General features: G+C 40.4%; 1 protein-coding gene across 1 annotated transcript in view; it reads right to left on the bottom strand.

Moving 5' to 3' along the window:
* Positions 1-729: 729 nt before the first annotated feature.
* The window catches only part of LOC127673686 (centromere-associated protein E-like), a 32,519-nt gene continuing 20,829 nt past the window's right edge, over positions 730-12,419 (bottom strand). The window contains exons 14-19 of the mRNA XM_052169482.1: positions 5,288-5,443; positions 4,068-4,349; positions 3,796-3,951; positions 1,780-1,944; positions 1,349-1,630; positions 730-936 (exon numbers count right to left, since the gene is read on the bottom strand). Coding sequence (XP_052025442.1) covers positions 760-936; positions 1,349-1,630; positions 1,780-1,944; positions 3,796-3,951; positions 4,068-4,349; positions 5,288-5,443 — 1,218 coding nt within the window. The 3' untranslated portion in view covers positions 730-759. The remainder of the gene's footprint in view (positions 937-1,348; positions 1,631-1,779; positions 1,945-3,795; positions 3,952-4,067; positions 4,350-5,287; positions 5,444-12,419) is intronic.

Genomic DNA, 12,419 nt, shown 5'->3' with positions numbered 1-12,419 from the left:
AGAGGCCACAACAAAGGGAAACAGATTGGGGGGGATGTTGTGGGGGAGGTGGGACTGTGTCGGGTACAGGGGCATATACATAGAAACAGAGGGTGTGAGGAGGGGTAGGGAATCTTTGGGGAGGTGGGCTTTTGGGAGGGGGAAAATTGGGAAAGGTTTTACCATTGGCAATGTAAATGAAGAAGATACGCAAAAAAAAAAAAATGGAAAAAACAAAACAAAAAAAAAAGAAAAATAAACTGTAAAATAAATAAGTTATGGAAGGAAGACAGAAAGGGGGCATAACATTTGAAATGAAAACAAATAAAATGATTAATAAAAAAAGAATTCCAACATATGGATGATTCCCATTTCCCTGCAGTAGGATGTTTGACTTGCTACTAGATTTTGGTCACCACAAATCACTCTACTCTCAACAAGTTTCTGTTCTGGCCCAATCAGAGAATACACTGGCGAGGTCAAATCTTGGCACTGATACTGCTAACCCAAATGTGTGGAATTATAAAATGCACAAAGTGATGCTGCGGAGCTGGATGAAAAGATGTGGCTCAGCAGTTGGGAGCACTAGCTGTAAAAAGAGATCAAATTCCCTATTCTAGACATTGCAGATACAAGAGGCAGATACACAGACAGAAAGACAGTCACACACATGCAGAGTGAGAGAGAGTGCACCTATGGATCCCGCATCTTCCACAGTGTTGTCTACAGAGGAAGCACACTCACCTTATCCCCATTTTCCCTTAGGCTGTCTTCAAGCAGTTATTTCTTTATTCGTGATAGGTCATCACTTTCTTCTTTGAGAGGTTCTGAGGAGTCTTGTGAGCAAGGTTTAAATTCTCTATCTCCATCTCCCTGCTCCTTGAGCTGCTCCTGGGTTTCACCTGCATCTTCTTTTAACATAAGAAGTTGAAGCTCACTTGTCTTAAGTTCTTGAACCTAAAGACAGAAATCAGGTTAGGGTTCCGACTCTTTTAAATGAAACCTTGATTTTTGATTTTTTTATGCTTATTTTTTTATTATTGCTTTATTTTAAGGTTAAGGGATTTTAGCCTACATGTTAATCTATGTACCACATGGACAATGGTGCCCACGGAAGTCTTCTGGAATCAGAGGTAAGACAGCTGTGAGCTGCAACATAGGTTATGAGAATCAAACCAGCATCCTTTAAAGAGGATTGCTGAGCTATCTCTCCAGCTAAGAAAGTTTAATTCATTTTCAATTGTTGTGTGTCTGTGTGTGTGTGTGTATGTATATGTATGTGTGAGGTACTCACACACACATACCTAAGAGGTGCCGCCCCAGCCATCTCACTCCACGCTGCTCCCCACATCAACAGCCACAGACTCACCTTAGTGCCCAGTTCCTTGATGCTCTCCTGCTGCTCACTTTCTATATGAAGGGCCTCTTTTGTGCTTCTCAGCTCTTCTCTTTTCTTAATTAGAGGTTTCTTTTCCTCTTGACTTTCTTCAAGTGGTTTACTCAAGCGGAGCCTGTCACTCTCCACAATCTGCTGGGCTATGTCCATGGCAAGAAGAAGCGCCCTTGCTTGCTCTAGTTCATCCTTCCTCCCTTGAGCCTCACTAGTTCCTTTTAGATTACGTTGTTCCTGTTTCTCACAGAGTTCTTGAACCTTCAACCAAGGATAAATAAGTTATCAGCACAACAAATATAGGTCCATTCTCTCTCTCAGAAAAATACAAAATAGGTTCCAACATAATTCAGTGTGTAACCAGTCTTCAAGTGAGCAGTTCCCTCCCACAGCTTCTGGCCTTCATTTACCATTCTCTCTTCTTCATCTGTGGTCAACTGCAATTGTTCCCACATACTGGACTGCTCAGCTTCCTTCTGGGAGAGGCTCATTTTTAGAGCATTCATTTTGTTTCTTTGCTTTTTCAGGCGACGGTAAGCTTCTTCAAGGTTAAGTTCTTCTTCAGTTTCTATATGCTTTAGAATTACAGAGAATTATAAGATGTTTATTGAAATGAAACCATTAAATTACAATTAACTCCTTTAAAAAAGATTGAGTCATAAGGAAAAGGTTTGCTTATAAAGATCTTGAGAAATACAGTGGGAAGAGGAAAGGCATCTGTGACTTCTGAGCTGCTGTACTGCTCATGTCCTCCCTGGAGAACTTGCTGCAGGCAAAGGAGACCATCTTCCTCCCTTGGCCAGTACAGCACACTAACCTGAGGTGGGTAGGAATGGCATGCACACCTTGATGGTAACCAACAGCTCTCTATTTAGACTTAAGACCTGTTCAACAAGAGGGAAATAACATCTGGTACTGCAAACTTAAGCAACTACTCAGGGCTAGTAATGTCATAGATCTTGGAGGATAATCTACAAACAAATCTTTACTAACCAGCATAATCCGAAGCTACATTCTAAATATTTGCTCTTTTACTAACATGAGCATTTCTTTCTTCTTTCTTCCTTTGCCCTGTTCCTTGGTTGTCCAACCTCACTGATTCACTACGTTGGTATACTCACTGTCCTTCCATTCCACACAGTGGGGCTGTTTCTGTTTCTGTAGACCTTCTTGCATCTTAAAGTAATTCCTAGAAATTTCTTTAGTGAGACAACTGATTTCCCTCTGACTGTCTTCAAGGTTCCTGGTCAGCCCAACATTTTCTACATCTATGCCCTCTGCTGTTGCTGAATGCACTGTCCTGGTATGTACTTCCACTGGCTCCAGTTCATTCACCTTTTCTGCACTGTCCCTGTCTTCATTCACATCAGGAAGTAGCTCTTGCTCTTGATGCACCAGGATGTTGTAATATTCACAATGCACAGGTTACTATCTAGAGATTACATCTTTTAGATGGATGGTGTCAGGAAAATTTATCAGCAATGACAGTGACCTTGAGCCATTCAGTCTCCCTTGGTACAAGCTTCTCCTATGCACTCACCCTCAATACCTTTAAACTCTACATAACATCTATTATCAGTATGCCATAGTTAGTCAGCTTAGGCCCAAAGTGAACCAATCTTTATATAGCATCACGCTAAAATCTTAAATTCTAACTGGTTCCCAAACTGTAACCAAATATAAGTTGTCATAGGTCTTTGTGAATATATTCAGTACATATAGCATACTTTATATATTGAATATATACTTACATGCAAAAATACATATACATACATTCATACATACATACATACACACATTCATATATTTCCCATCTTTTGCTGAATCCAAATGCTACCTTCTAAGTTTTCTGTGTGTGCATACTAACTCTCCATTTATCCTGGTTGCTAGCAGAACCATTTAAATTTGCATATTTCTACAGGCACTACATTAGAATTGAGGAATTGTTTAAACATGTATACACATTGAGAAAAAGAACCATTTTATTATACAAGTTCCAATGCTCAACAGAAAGTAGTTTTTAAAACTGGACTAGTTCTGTTATCCCAATGTCATCTTTCTCACAGCATTTACAATTACTTCATGTTGTTTTATTTGCCTGGTTGCTCATTTGGCACTATTTCCTTCTACTACAACCAATATGGGTCTTTGTCCCTGTTTGCACAGTTTTTCTTTTTTTGAGACAAGGTCTTCCATAGCTCAGGTGAGCCTCAAACTTTCTCTGGCATCCAGGCTTGTCTTGAACTCCCATTTCTCCTTCTTTACCCTAGAGTTCTCAGAGTGTAGGTTGCACTAGCCCACACTGTGTCTGCCACAGTAGGTAGCCACTAAATTCTTATGTGGTGAATAAATTGTAACTGAGCATCGATTTTCCTTCCAAGGAGAAAGGAGACAGAAAGGGTGAAGGATATGAAGACATGACATACCTCTGCCTGTAATTCAGGGTCAGATTGTGCTGTGTCCTGGGAGGTCGCTGCTTGAGCTTCCTTTTCAGAATTGCTTCTTCTTAGACCTTTGATGATTTCATCGTACTCTTTTAGATTTGCATCGACAATGTTTATTACTTCTTTTGTTTGTAGGCCCTTGGTTAGTAAGTGAAATTTAAACAATTTTATAGTATTCACCCATAACCGCCTCCCTCTTTCTAGCTCAAGTGACTAAGATATATTTACCAGATAAAAAACTGATTATTACTTACTGTAGCTTCGATTTGCCTTGTATGTTCTTTAAGTTGCTTTATCTTTGTTTCCAGTAATTCTTTCAGATCATTTCTTTCTTTGGTTATAGATTTTATCTCCTCATAATTTTCATTAAATTTCTGAGCTATCACCAGTCTCTTAGTTTCCGCATGCTCCAATTCCAGTCCTTGGCTCCTGAATTCATTCCTTAAGCTCTTTACTTCAGTCACCTTTACCTGCATATTACTCAAATCTTCTTGTGTACTAAGACGTTGCTGTTGTCCCTCTTGGAGTTTCTGGAGCTTAAAAATTACAATTATTTATAATTATCATGTTGCTGATATTTGGCCAGATTTTTATGTAGTACCATTAACAGAGCATTGTCTGCCCCCGTGGAAATAGATAAGCAACATTAGACATAAACTTGCTCTTAGATTAGACATAATGCTTATGATGGGTTAAACAAGTCAAGACTATCTACAAGCTCAGAATTTGAACCTGTTTGGAAAAGGGAGTTTTACAGATATCATTAAGTAGTGAGAGACCAGATTCTTCTGAATTATAGAATAAAATATATTCTTCTGAGTGTTGCAGTTCCAGGACAGCTCAGAGATACCAGATACCAGTCAAAGCAAAAAAGGGACTCTTCCCAAGACATCAAAGGAAAACCAGTGACACTTCAACTTTTAAACTCAGGTTCTGTGTGTTGGGGGCCAGCTTGTTCTGGATAATAATAAGTTCTATTACAGCTAGAGCTACATAGTAAGACACCGTCTCAAAGAACAGACTCACAATGAACAAACAAAAAGGAACGGTAACAGAATGCATTTCTGTCTTGTAAGTCACTTTATAGCAATTCTGGCATTATCTTGGAATCTCACATGTTTGATTAGTGGAGCAAGGTGAAATTAAACTAAAACCCAAAATACTAGTTAAGTATACAGACACAGATTCCAAATAATCACAATCCCCATGATATAAATAAATTAAATACATATGTCATTTGTTTATTTAGAGACAAAGTCTCAGTCTATAGCTCAGGCTGGCTTAGAACACAGTAAGAAGCCCAGGCTGGTATCAGTTACAGAGATCCCCCTGCCTCAGCTTTCAAACTGAATCCGCATGCCTTTCAAACTGTTAGTATTCTCCAAGTTGGAGATATGGAAGATTAGAAGAATCAAAGTCTATTAGCATATGTGCAGTTAGGACAAAGAGTTGGGAAGCAAGCACAGAAGCTCACCACGTCGTATAGTTTCTCTGCCATTTCTGCCAGTATCTCCACCCTGGAGAGCTCTTCTCTCTTCTCCTTGGCATGACCCTTTTTCTGTGCAGCTATCTTTTGTTGCCTTTTAAGTTCATCTCTAAGAATTCTTAACTCTTCTTGGTCTTCAGTACCCTAGAGTTTTAAAAAAGTTCTAGATTAGAATTTATAATATTAGCTTATCTTTAGAAAATTGGGAATATTCAGAAATTACTTTTGACTCAAAAATGAAGAAATCCAAGTGCAAAGGCAACTGTAAAGAAACGTCAGTCTGCTTTCAGTGGACAAAGAAAAGTGGACTAAAATCATATTTTTCTGATGCTTTTATGACTCGATTCAAGCACTGACCAATGATCAGTGAGCTCAAAATGGTTCCCACTCTTTTCTGTTGGACGTGAATGAATTAACTATTAAGATCATATCACAACATGCTTGTATATGAAAGTCAACAAAACATACCAAACATGGGCAATTATACTTTGTGTTTGCATGTTAATTTTCATTCAGTTTGTTGATAAACCAGACGATTCTAAATATAGAAAATTAAAATAGCATAAAGTGTCTGATGGCTACTGCCTCCACAGTGAATTTCCAAAATTATTAATTTCAACCCATACAGATTACAGAGCCTTACAACAGATAGAAAACCTGAGCCACATGCATGGGAATACTGGAAACCATCAATGATTTAAAACAAAATTAAGAGCTACAACTGTAAAAAAGAAACATTAAGGAACATATTTAAGAAAATATGCATACTGCCCATCAAGTCTAATACAACATTAAGAGAATAAATTATTTAGGATGTTCAATGGCTATTTATTTTTTTTTTTTTTTCTGGGTCAAAAAAAATTTTTTTTTTATTTGATATAATTTATTTACATTTCAAATGATTTCCCCTTTTCTAGCCCCCCCCTCCCCGAAAGTCCCGTAAGCCCCCTTCTCTTCCCCTGTCCTCCCTCCCACCCCTTCCCAGTTCCCCGTTCTGGTTTTGCCAAATACTGTTTCACTGAGTCTTTCCAGAACCAGGGACCACTCCTGCTTTCTTCTTGTATCTCATTTGATGTGTGGATTATGTTTTGGGTATTCCAGTTTTCTAGGTTAATAACCACTTATTAGTGAGTGCATACCATGATTCACCTTTTGAGTCTGGGTTACCTCACTTAGTATGATGTTCTCTAGCTCCATCCATTTGCCTAAGAATTTCATGAATTCATTGTTTCTAATGGCTGAATAGTACTCCATTGTGTAGATATACCACATTTTTTGTATCCACTCTTCTGTTGAGGGATACCTGGGTTCTTTCCAGCATCTGGCAATTATAAATAGGGCTGCTATGAACATAGTAGAGCATGTATCCTTATTACATGGTGGGGAATCCTCTGGGTATATGCCCAGGAGTGGTATAGCAGGATCTTCTGGAAGTGAGGTGCCCAGTTTTCGGAGGAACCGCCAGACTGCTTTCCAGAGTGGTTGTACCAATTTGCAACCCCACCAGCAGTGGAGGAGTGTTCCTCTTTCTCCGCACCCTCTCCAACACCTGCTGTCTCCTGAATTTTTAATCTTAGCCATTCTGACTGGTGTAAGATGAAATCTTAGGGTTGTTTTGATTTGCATTTCCCTAATGACTAATGAAGTGGAGCATTTTTTAAGATGCTTCTCCGCCATCCGAAGTTCTTCAGGTGAGAATTCTTTGTTTAACTCTGTACCCCATTTTTTAATAGGGTTGTTCGGTTTTCTGGAGTCTAACTTCTTGAGTTTTTTATATATATTGGATATTAGCCCTCTATCTGATGTAGGATTGGTGAAGATCTTTTCCCAATGTGTTGGTTGCCGATCTGTCCTCTTGATGGTGTCCTTTGCCTTACAGAAACTCTGTAACCTTATGAGGTCCCATTTGTCAATTCTTGCTCTTAGAGCATACGCTATTGGTGTTCTGTTCAGAAACTTTCTCCCTGTACCGATGTCCTCAAGGGTCTTCCCCAGTTTCTTTTCTATTAGCTTCAGAGTGTCTGGCTTTATGTGGAGGTCCTTGATCCATTTGGATTTGAGCTTAGTACAAGGAGACAAGGATGGATCAATTCGCATTCTTCTGCATGCTGACCTCCAGTTGAACCAGCACCATTTGTTGAAAAGGCTATCTTTTTTCCATTGGATGTTTTCAGCCTCTTTGTCGAGGATCAAGTGGCCATAGGTGTGTGGGTTCATTTCTGGATCTTCAATCCTGTTCCATTGATCCTCCTGCCTGTCACTGTACCAATACCATGCAGTTTTTAACACTATTGCTCTGTAGTATTGCTTGAGGTCAGGGATACTGATTCCCCCAGATTTTCTTTTGTTGCTGAGAATAGTTTTAGCTATCCTGGGTTTTTTGTTGTTCCAGATGAATTTGATAATTGCTCTTTCTAACTCTGTGAAGAATTGAGTTGGGATTTTGATGGGTATTGCATTGAATCTGTATAGTGCTTTAGGCAAAATGGCCATTTTAACTATATTGATTCTACCGATCCATGAGCATGGGAGGTTTTCCCATTTTTTGAGGTCTTCTTCCATTTCCTTCTTCAGAGTCTTGAAGTTCTTGCCATACAGATCTTTCGCATGTTTGGTAAGAGTCACCCCAAGATACTTTATACTGTTTGTGGCTATTGTGAAGGGGGTCATTTCCCTAATTTCTTTCTCAGCCTGTTTATCCTTTGAGTATAGGAAGGCCACTGATTTGCTTGAGTTGATTTTGTAACCTGCCACTTTGCTGAAGTTGTTTATCAGCTGTAGGAGCTCTCTAGTGGAGTTCTTTGGGTCACTTAGGTAGACGATCATGTCGTCTGCAAATAATGATAGTTTGACTTCCTCCTTTCCAATTTGTATCCCTTTGACCTCCTTATGTTGTCGAATTGCCCGAGCTAGTACCTCAAGTACAATATTGAAAAGATAAGGAGAAAGGGGGCAGCCTTGTCTGGTCCCTGATTTCAGTGGGATTGCTTCAAGTTTCTCTCCGTTTAGTTTGATGCTGGCTACCGGTTTGCTGTATATTGCTTTTACTATGTTTAGGTATGGGCCTTGAATTCCTGTTCTCTCCAAGACTTTAAGCATGAAAGGATGCTGAATTTTGTCAAATGCTTTTTCAGCATCCAGTGAAATGACCATGTGGTTTTGTTCTTTGAGTTTGTTTATGTAGTGGATTGTATTGATGGATTTCCGTATATTGAACCAACCCTGCATTCCCGGGATAAAGCCTACTTGATCATGGTGGATGATCGTTTTGATGTGTTCTTGGATTCGGTTGGCAAGAATTTTGTTGAGTATTTTTGCATCGATGTTCATAAGGGAAATTGGTCTGAAGTTCTCTTTCTTTGTTGGATCTTTGTGTGGCTTTGGTATCAGCGTAATTGTGGCTTCGTAGAAGGAATTGGGTAGTGTTCCTTCTGTTTCTATTTTGTGGAATAGTTTGAAGAGTATTGGTGTTAACTCTTCTTTGAAGGTCTGGTAGAATTCTGCACTGAAACCATCTGGTCCTGTGCTTTTTTTGGTTGGAAGACTTTCTATGACTCCTTCTATTTCTTTAGGCTTTATGGGACTGTTTAGATGGTCTAGTTGGTCCTGATTTAATTTTGGTATTTGGTATCTGTCAAGGAAATTGTCCATTTCCTCCAGATTCTCCAGTTGTGTTGAGTACAGGCTCTTGTAGTAGGATCTGATGATTTTTTGGATTTCCTCAGTTTCCGTTGTTATGTCTCCCTTTTCATTTCTAAGTTTGTTAATTTGGATACTTTCTCTGTGCCCTTTGGTCAGTCTGGCTAAGGGTTTATCTATCTTGTTGATTTTCTCAAAGAACCAGCTCCTAGTTTTGTTGATTTTTTGTATGGTTCTCTTTGTTTCTACTTGATTGATTTCGGCCCTGAGTTTGATGATTTCCTGCCTTCTACTCCTCCTGGGTGAAATAGCTTCTTTTTGTTCTAGGGCTTTCAGGTGTGTCATTAAGTTGGTAATGTATGCTCTCTCCATTTTCTTTTTGGAGGCACTCAGGGCTATGAGTTTTCCTCTTAGCACTGCTTTCATTGTGTCCCATAGATTTGGGTATGTTGTGTTTTCATTTTCATTGTGTTCTAAAAAGTCTTTAATTTCTTTCTTTATTTCTTCCTTGACCAAGGTGTCATTGAGTAGAGTATTGTTCAATTTCCACGTGTATGTGGGTTTTCTGTTGTTTCTGTTGCTATTGAAGACCACTTTTATTCCATAGTGATCAGATAGGAGGCATGGGATTAGTTCTATCTTTTTATATTTGTTGAGGTCTGTCTTGTGACCAATTATATGGTCGATTTTGGAGAAGGTACCATGAGGTGCTGAAAAAAAGGTATATTCTTTTGTTTTAGGATAGAATGTTCTATATATATCAGTTAAGTCTAATTGGTCCAAAGCTTCAATTAGTTTCATTGTGTCCTTGTTTAGTTTCTGTTTTCCTGATCGGTCCATTGAGGAAAGTGCAGTGTTGAAGTCACCCACAATTATTGTGTTAGGTGTAATGTGTGCTTTGAGTTTTAATAGAGTTTCTTTTATGAAAGAGGGTGCCCTTGCATTTGGAGCATAGATGTTCAGGATTGAGAGTTCTTCTTGTTGTATTTTTCCTTTGACCAGCAAGAAGTGTCCCTCAGAGTCTCTTTTGATGACTTTGGGTTGAAAGTCAATTTTATCTGATATTAAAATGGCTACTCCAGCTTGTTTCCTGAGACCATTTGCTTGTAAAATTGTCTTCCAGCCTTTTACTCTAAGGTAGTGTTTGTCTTTGACCCTGAGGTGTGTTTCCTGTAAGCAGCAAAATGTAGGGTCCTGTTTACGTATCCAGTCTGTTAGTCTGTGTCTTTTTATTGGGGCATTGAGTCCATTGATGTTAAGAGATATTAAGGAATAGTGATTGTTACTTCCTATCATTTTTGACGTTATTTTTTAAATTTGATTGCTTAACTTCTTTTGGGTTTGATGAAAGGTTACTATCTTGCTTTTTTCAGGGTGGAGTTTCCCTCCTTGTATTGGTGTTGTCCTCCTATTATCCTTTTTAGGGCTGGGTTTGTGGATAGATATTGGGTGAACTTGGTTTTGTCGTGAAATATCTTAGTTTCTCCATCTATGGTGATTGAGAGTTTTGCTGGATATAGTAGTTTTGGTTGGCATTTGTGTTCTCTTAGAGTCTGCATGAGATCTGCCCAGGACCTTCTAGCCTTCATAGTCTCAGGTGAAAAGTCTGCTGTGATTCTGATAGGTCTTCCTTTATATGTTACTTGGCCTTTTTCTCTTACTGCCTTTAGTATTCTTTCTTTGTTTAGAACATTTGGTGTTTTGATTATTATGTGACGGGAAGTATTTCTGTTCTGGTCCAGTCTGTTTGGAGTTCTGTAGGCTTCTTGTATATTCATGGGCATCTCTCTCTTTAGGTTAGGGAAGTTTTCTTCCATAATTTTATTGAAGATATTTGCTGGCCCTTTAAGTTGTAAATCTTCACTCTCATCTATGCCTATAATCCTTAGGTTTGGTCTTCTCATTGTGTCCTGGATTTCCTGGATATTTTGGGTTACAAGCTTTTTGCACTTTGCATTTTCTTTAACTTTTGAGTCCATGGTTTCTATGGAATCTTCAGCATCTGAGATTCTTTCTTCTATCTCTTGTATTCTGTTGTTGATATTTGCATCTCTGTCCCCTGATTTCTTCCCAAGGCTTTCTATCTCCAAAGTTGTCTCCCTTTGAGTTTTCTTAGTTGTTTCTACTTCTGATTTTAGATCCTGGATGGTTTTGCTTAGCTCCTTCCCTTGCATGTTTGTGTTTTCCTGTAATTCTTTAAGAGATTTTTGTGTTTCCTCTTTCATGAGCTCAGCCTGTTGACCAAAGTTCTCCTGTATTTCTTTAAGAGATTTTTGTGTTTCGTCTTTCATGACCTCAGCCTGTTGAGCAAAGTTCTCCTGTATTTCTTTAAGTGTTTTTTGCATTTCCTCCTTGTTGGCTTTTGTATTCTCCTGGATTTCTTTCAATGATTTTTGTGTTTCCCTTGCAAGGGCTTCTAACTTTTGATCCATTTTCTCCTCAATGTCCTTCATGTGTTCCTGTACCAGCATCATGACCAGTGATTTTAAATCCAAATCTTGTTTTACTGGTGTGATGGGGTATCCAGGACTTGCTGGTAGAGGAGAATTTGGTTCAGATGTTGCCATATTGCCTTGATTTCTGTTAGTGACGTTTCTGCGTTTGCCTTTTGCCATCTAGCTCTCACTGGTGTTACTTGGTCTTGTCAGTGCTGGACTCACCAGTGCAAGCTGCCCCTTCCCCGTTGGCCTCTGGTGCACAGCTTACACTCTGCACTGCCTATAGACAGGGTGCTGTTGTCCAGGCTGTTCAGATCCCGAAGCAGGCACCTGAAGGCTCCCGCTGGGGCCCGCAGGATTTATTGGAGCACACCGACTTCTCCCAGCTGGCCGCCCGGAAGCCCCCACTAGCCTCTTGAGGGACCTGGAGATGTGGCGGCCACCCAGGCTGATCTGAAGCGGAGAGAGTTGAGCTGGGGGCTTCTGCCTGAGGCCTTGCCCCAGATTGTGTCTGTGGACCAGGTGGAACCCGTGTGCACCCCCAGGGAGCTCCGAAGGTGAATGTTGCTGTGACCTCCCCTGTGCTCCGCTCACTCCGCTGGGCAGCCGATTTCCCCAACCGGGCTGGCGCACACTAGGTTAGCCTTGTCGCCTGGGCCCTGAGTCCAGGCAAACGCCTGGGAGGCCAAGGTCCGAGCAAAGTTCCCCTAGGGCTATGTCTGTTATTTGGGTCCGCCAGGTGACCCGGATGGCGGGCGTGCGCGTCCGCGCTCCGCGAAAGCACCGGGAGAGTCTGTTGTGCTAATAACCTCCTGGGCTGGTTGACACACAGATGGCCCACCAAGCCGCCCAGTTCTTGGGGTCAGTCCTGTGCCTTTTGGGGCCTAGACCCCCGTTTTGTTAGCCTCAGGCTACGCTTGTTAGCAGTCTCTGCCCTCCCGAGCACTCTGGCTCCTGTAGGCAAAATGGCGGCGCGTGCACCGGCCGGGGCAAAAAAAAAAAAAACTCCTGGCTGGGTTGGCGCCCCGATGGCCACTCGAACA

This window comes from Apodemus sylvaticus, chromosome 23 (assembly GCF_947179515.1).
Source record: "Apodemus sylvaticus chromosome 23, mApoSyl1.1, whole genome shotgun sequence".
Lineage (NCBI taxonomy): Eukaryota > Metazoa > Chordata > Mammalia > Rodentia > Muridae > Apodemus > Apodemus sylvaticus.
This window is presented reverse-complemented; position numbering and strand designations above follow the sequence as displayed.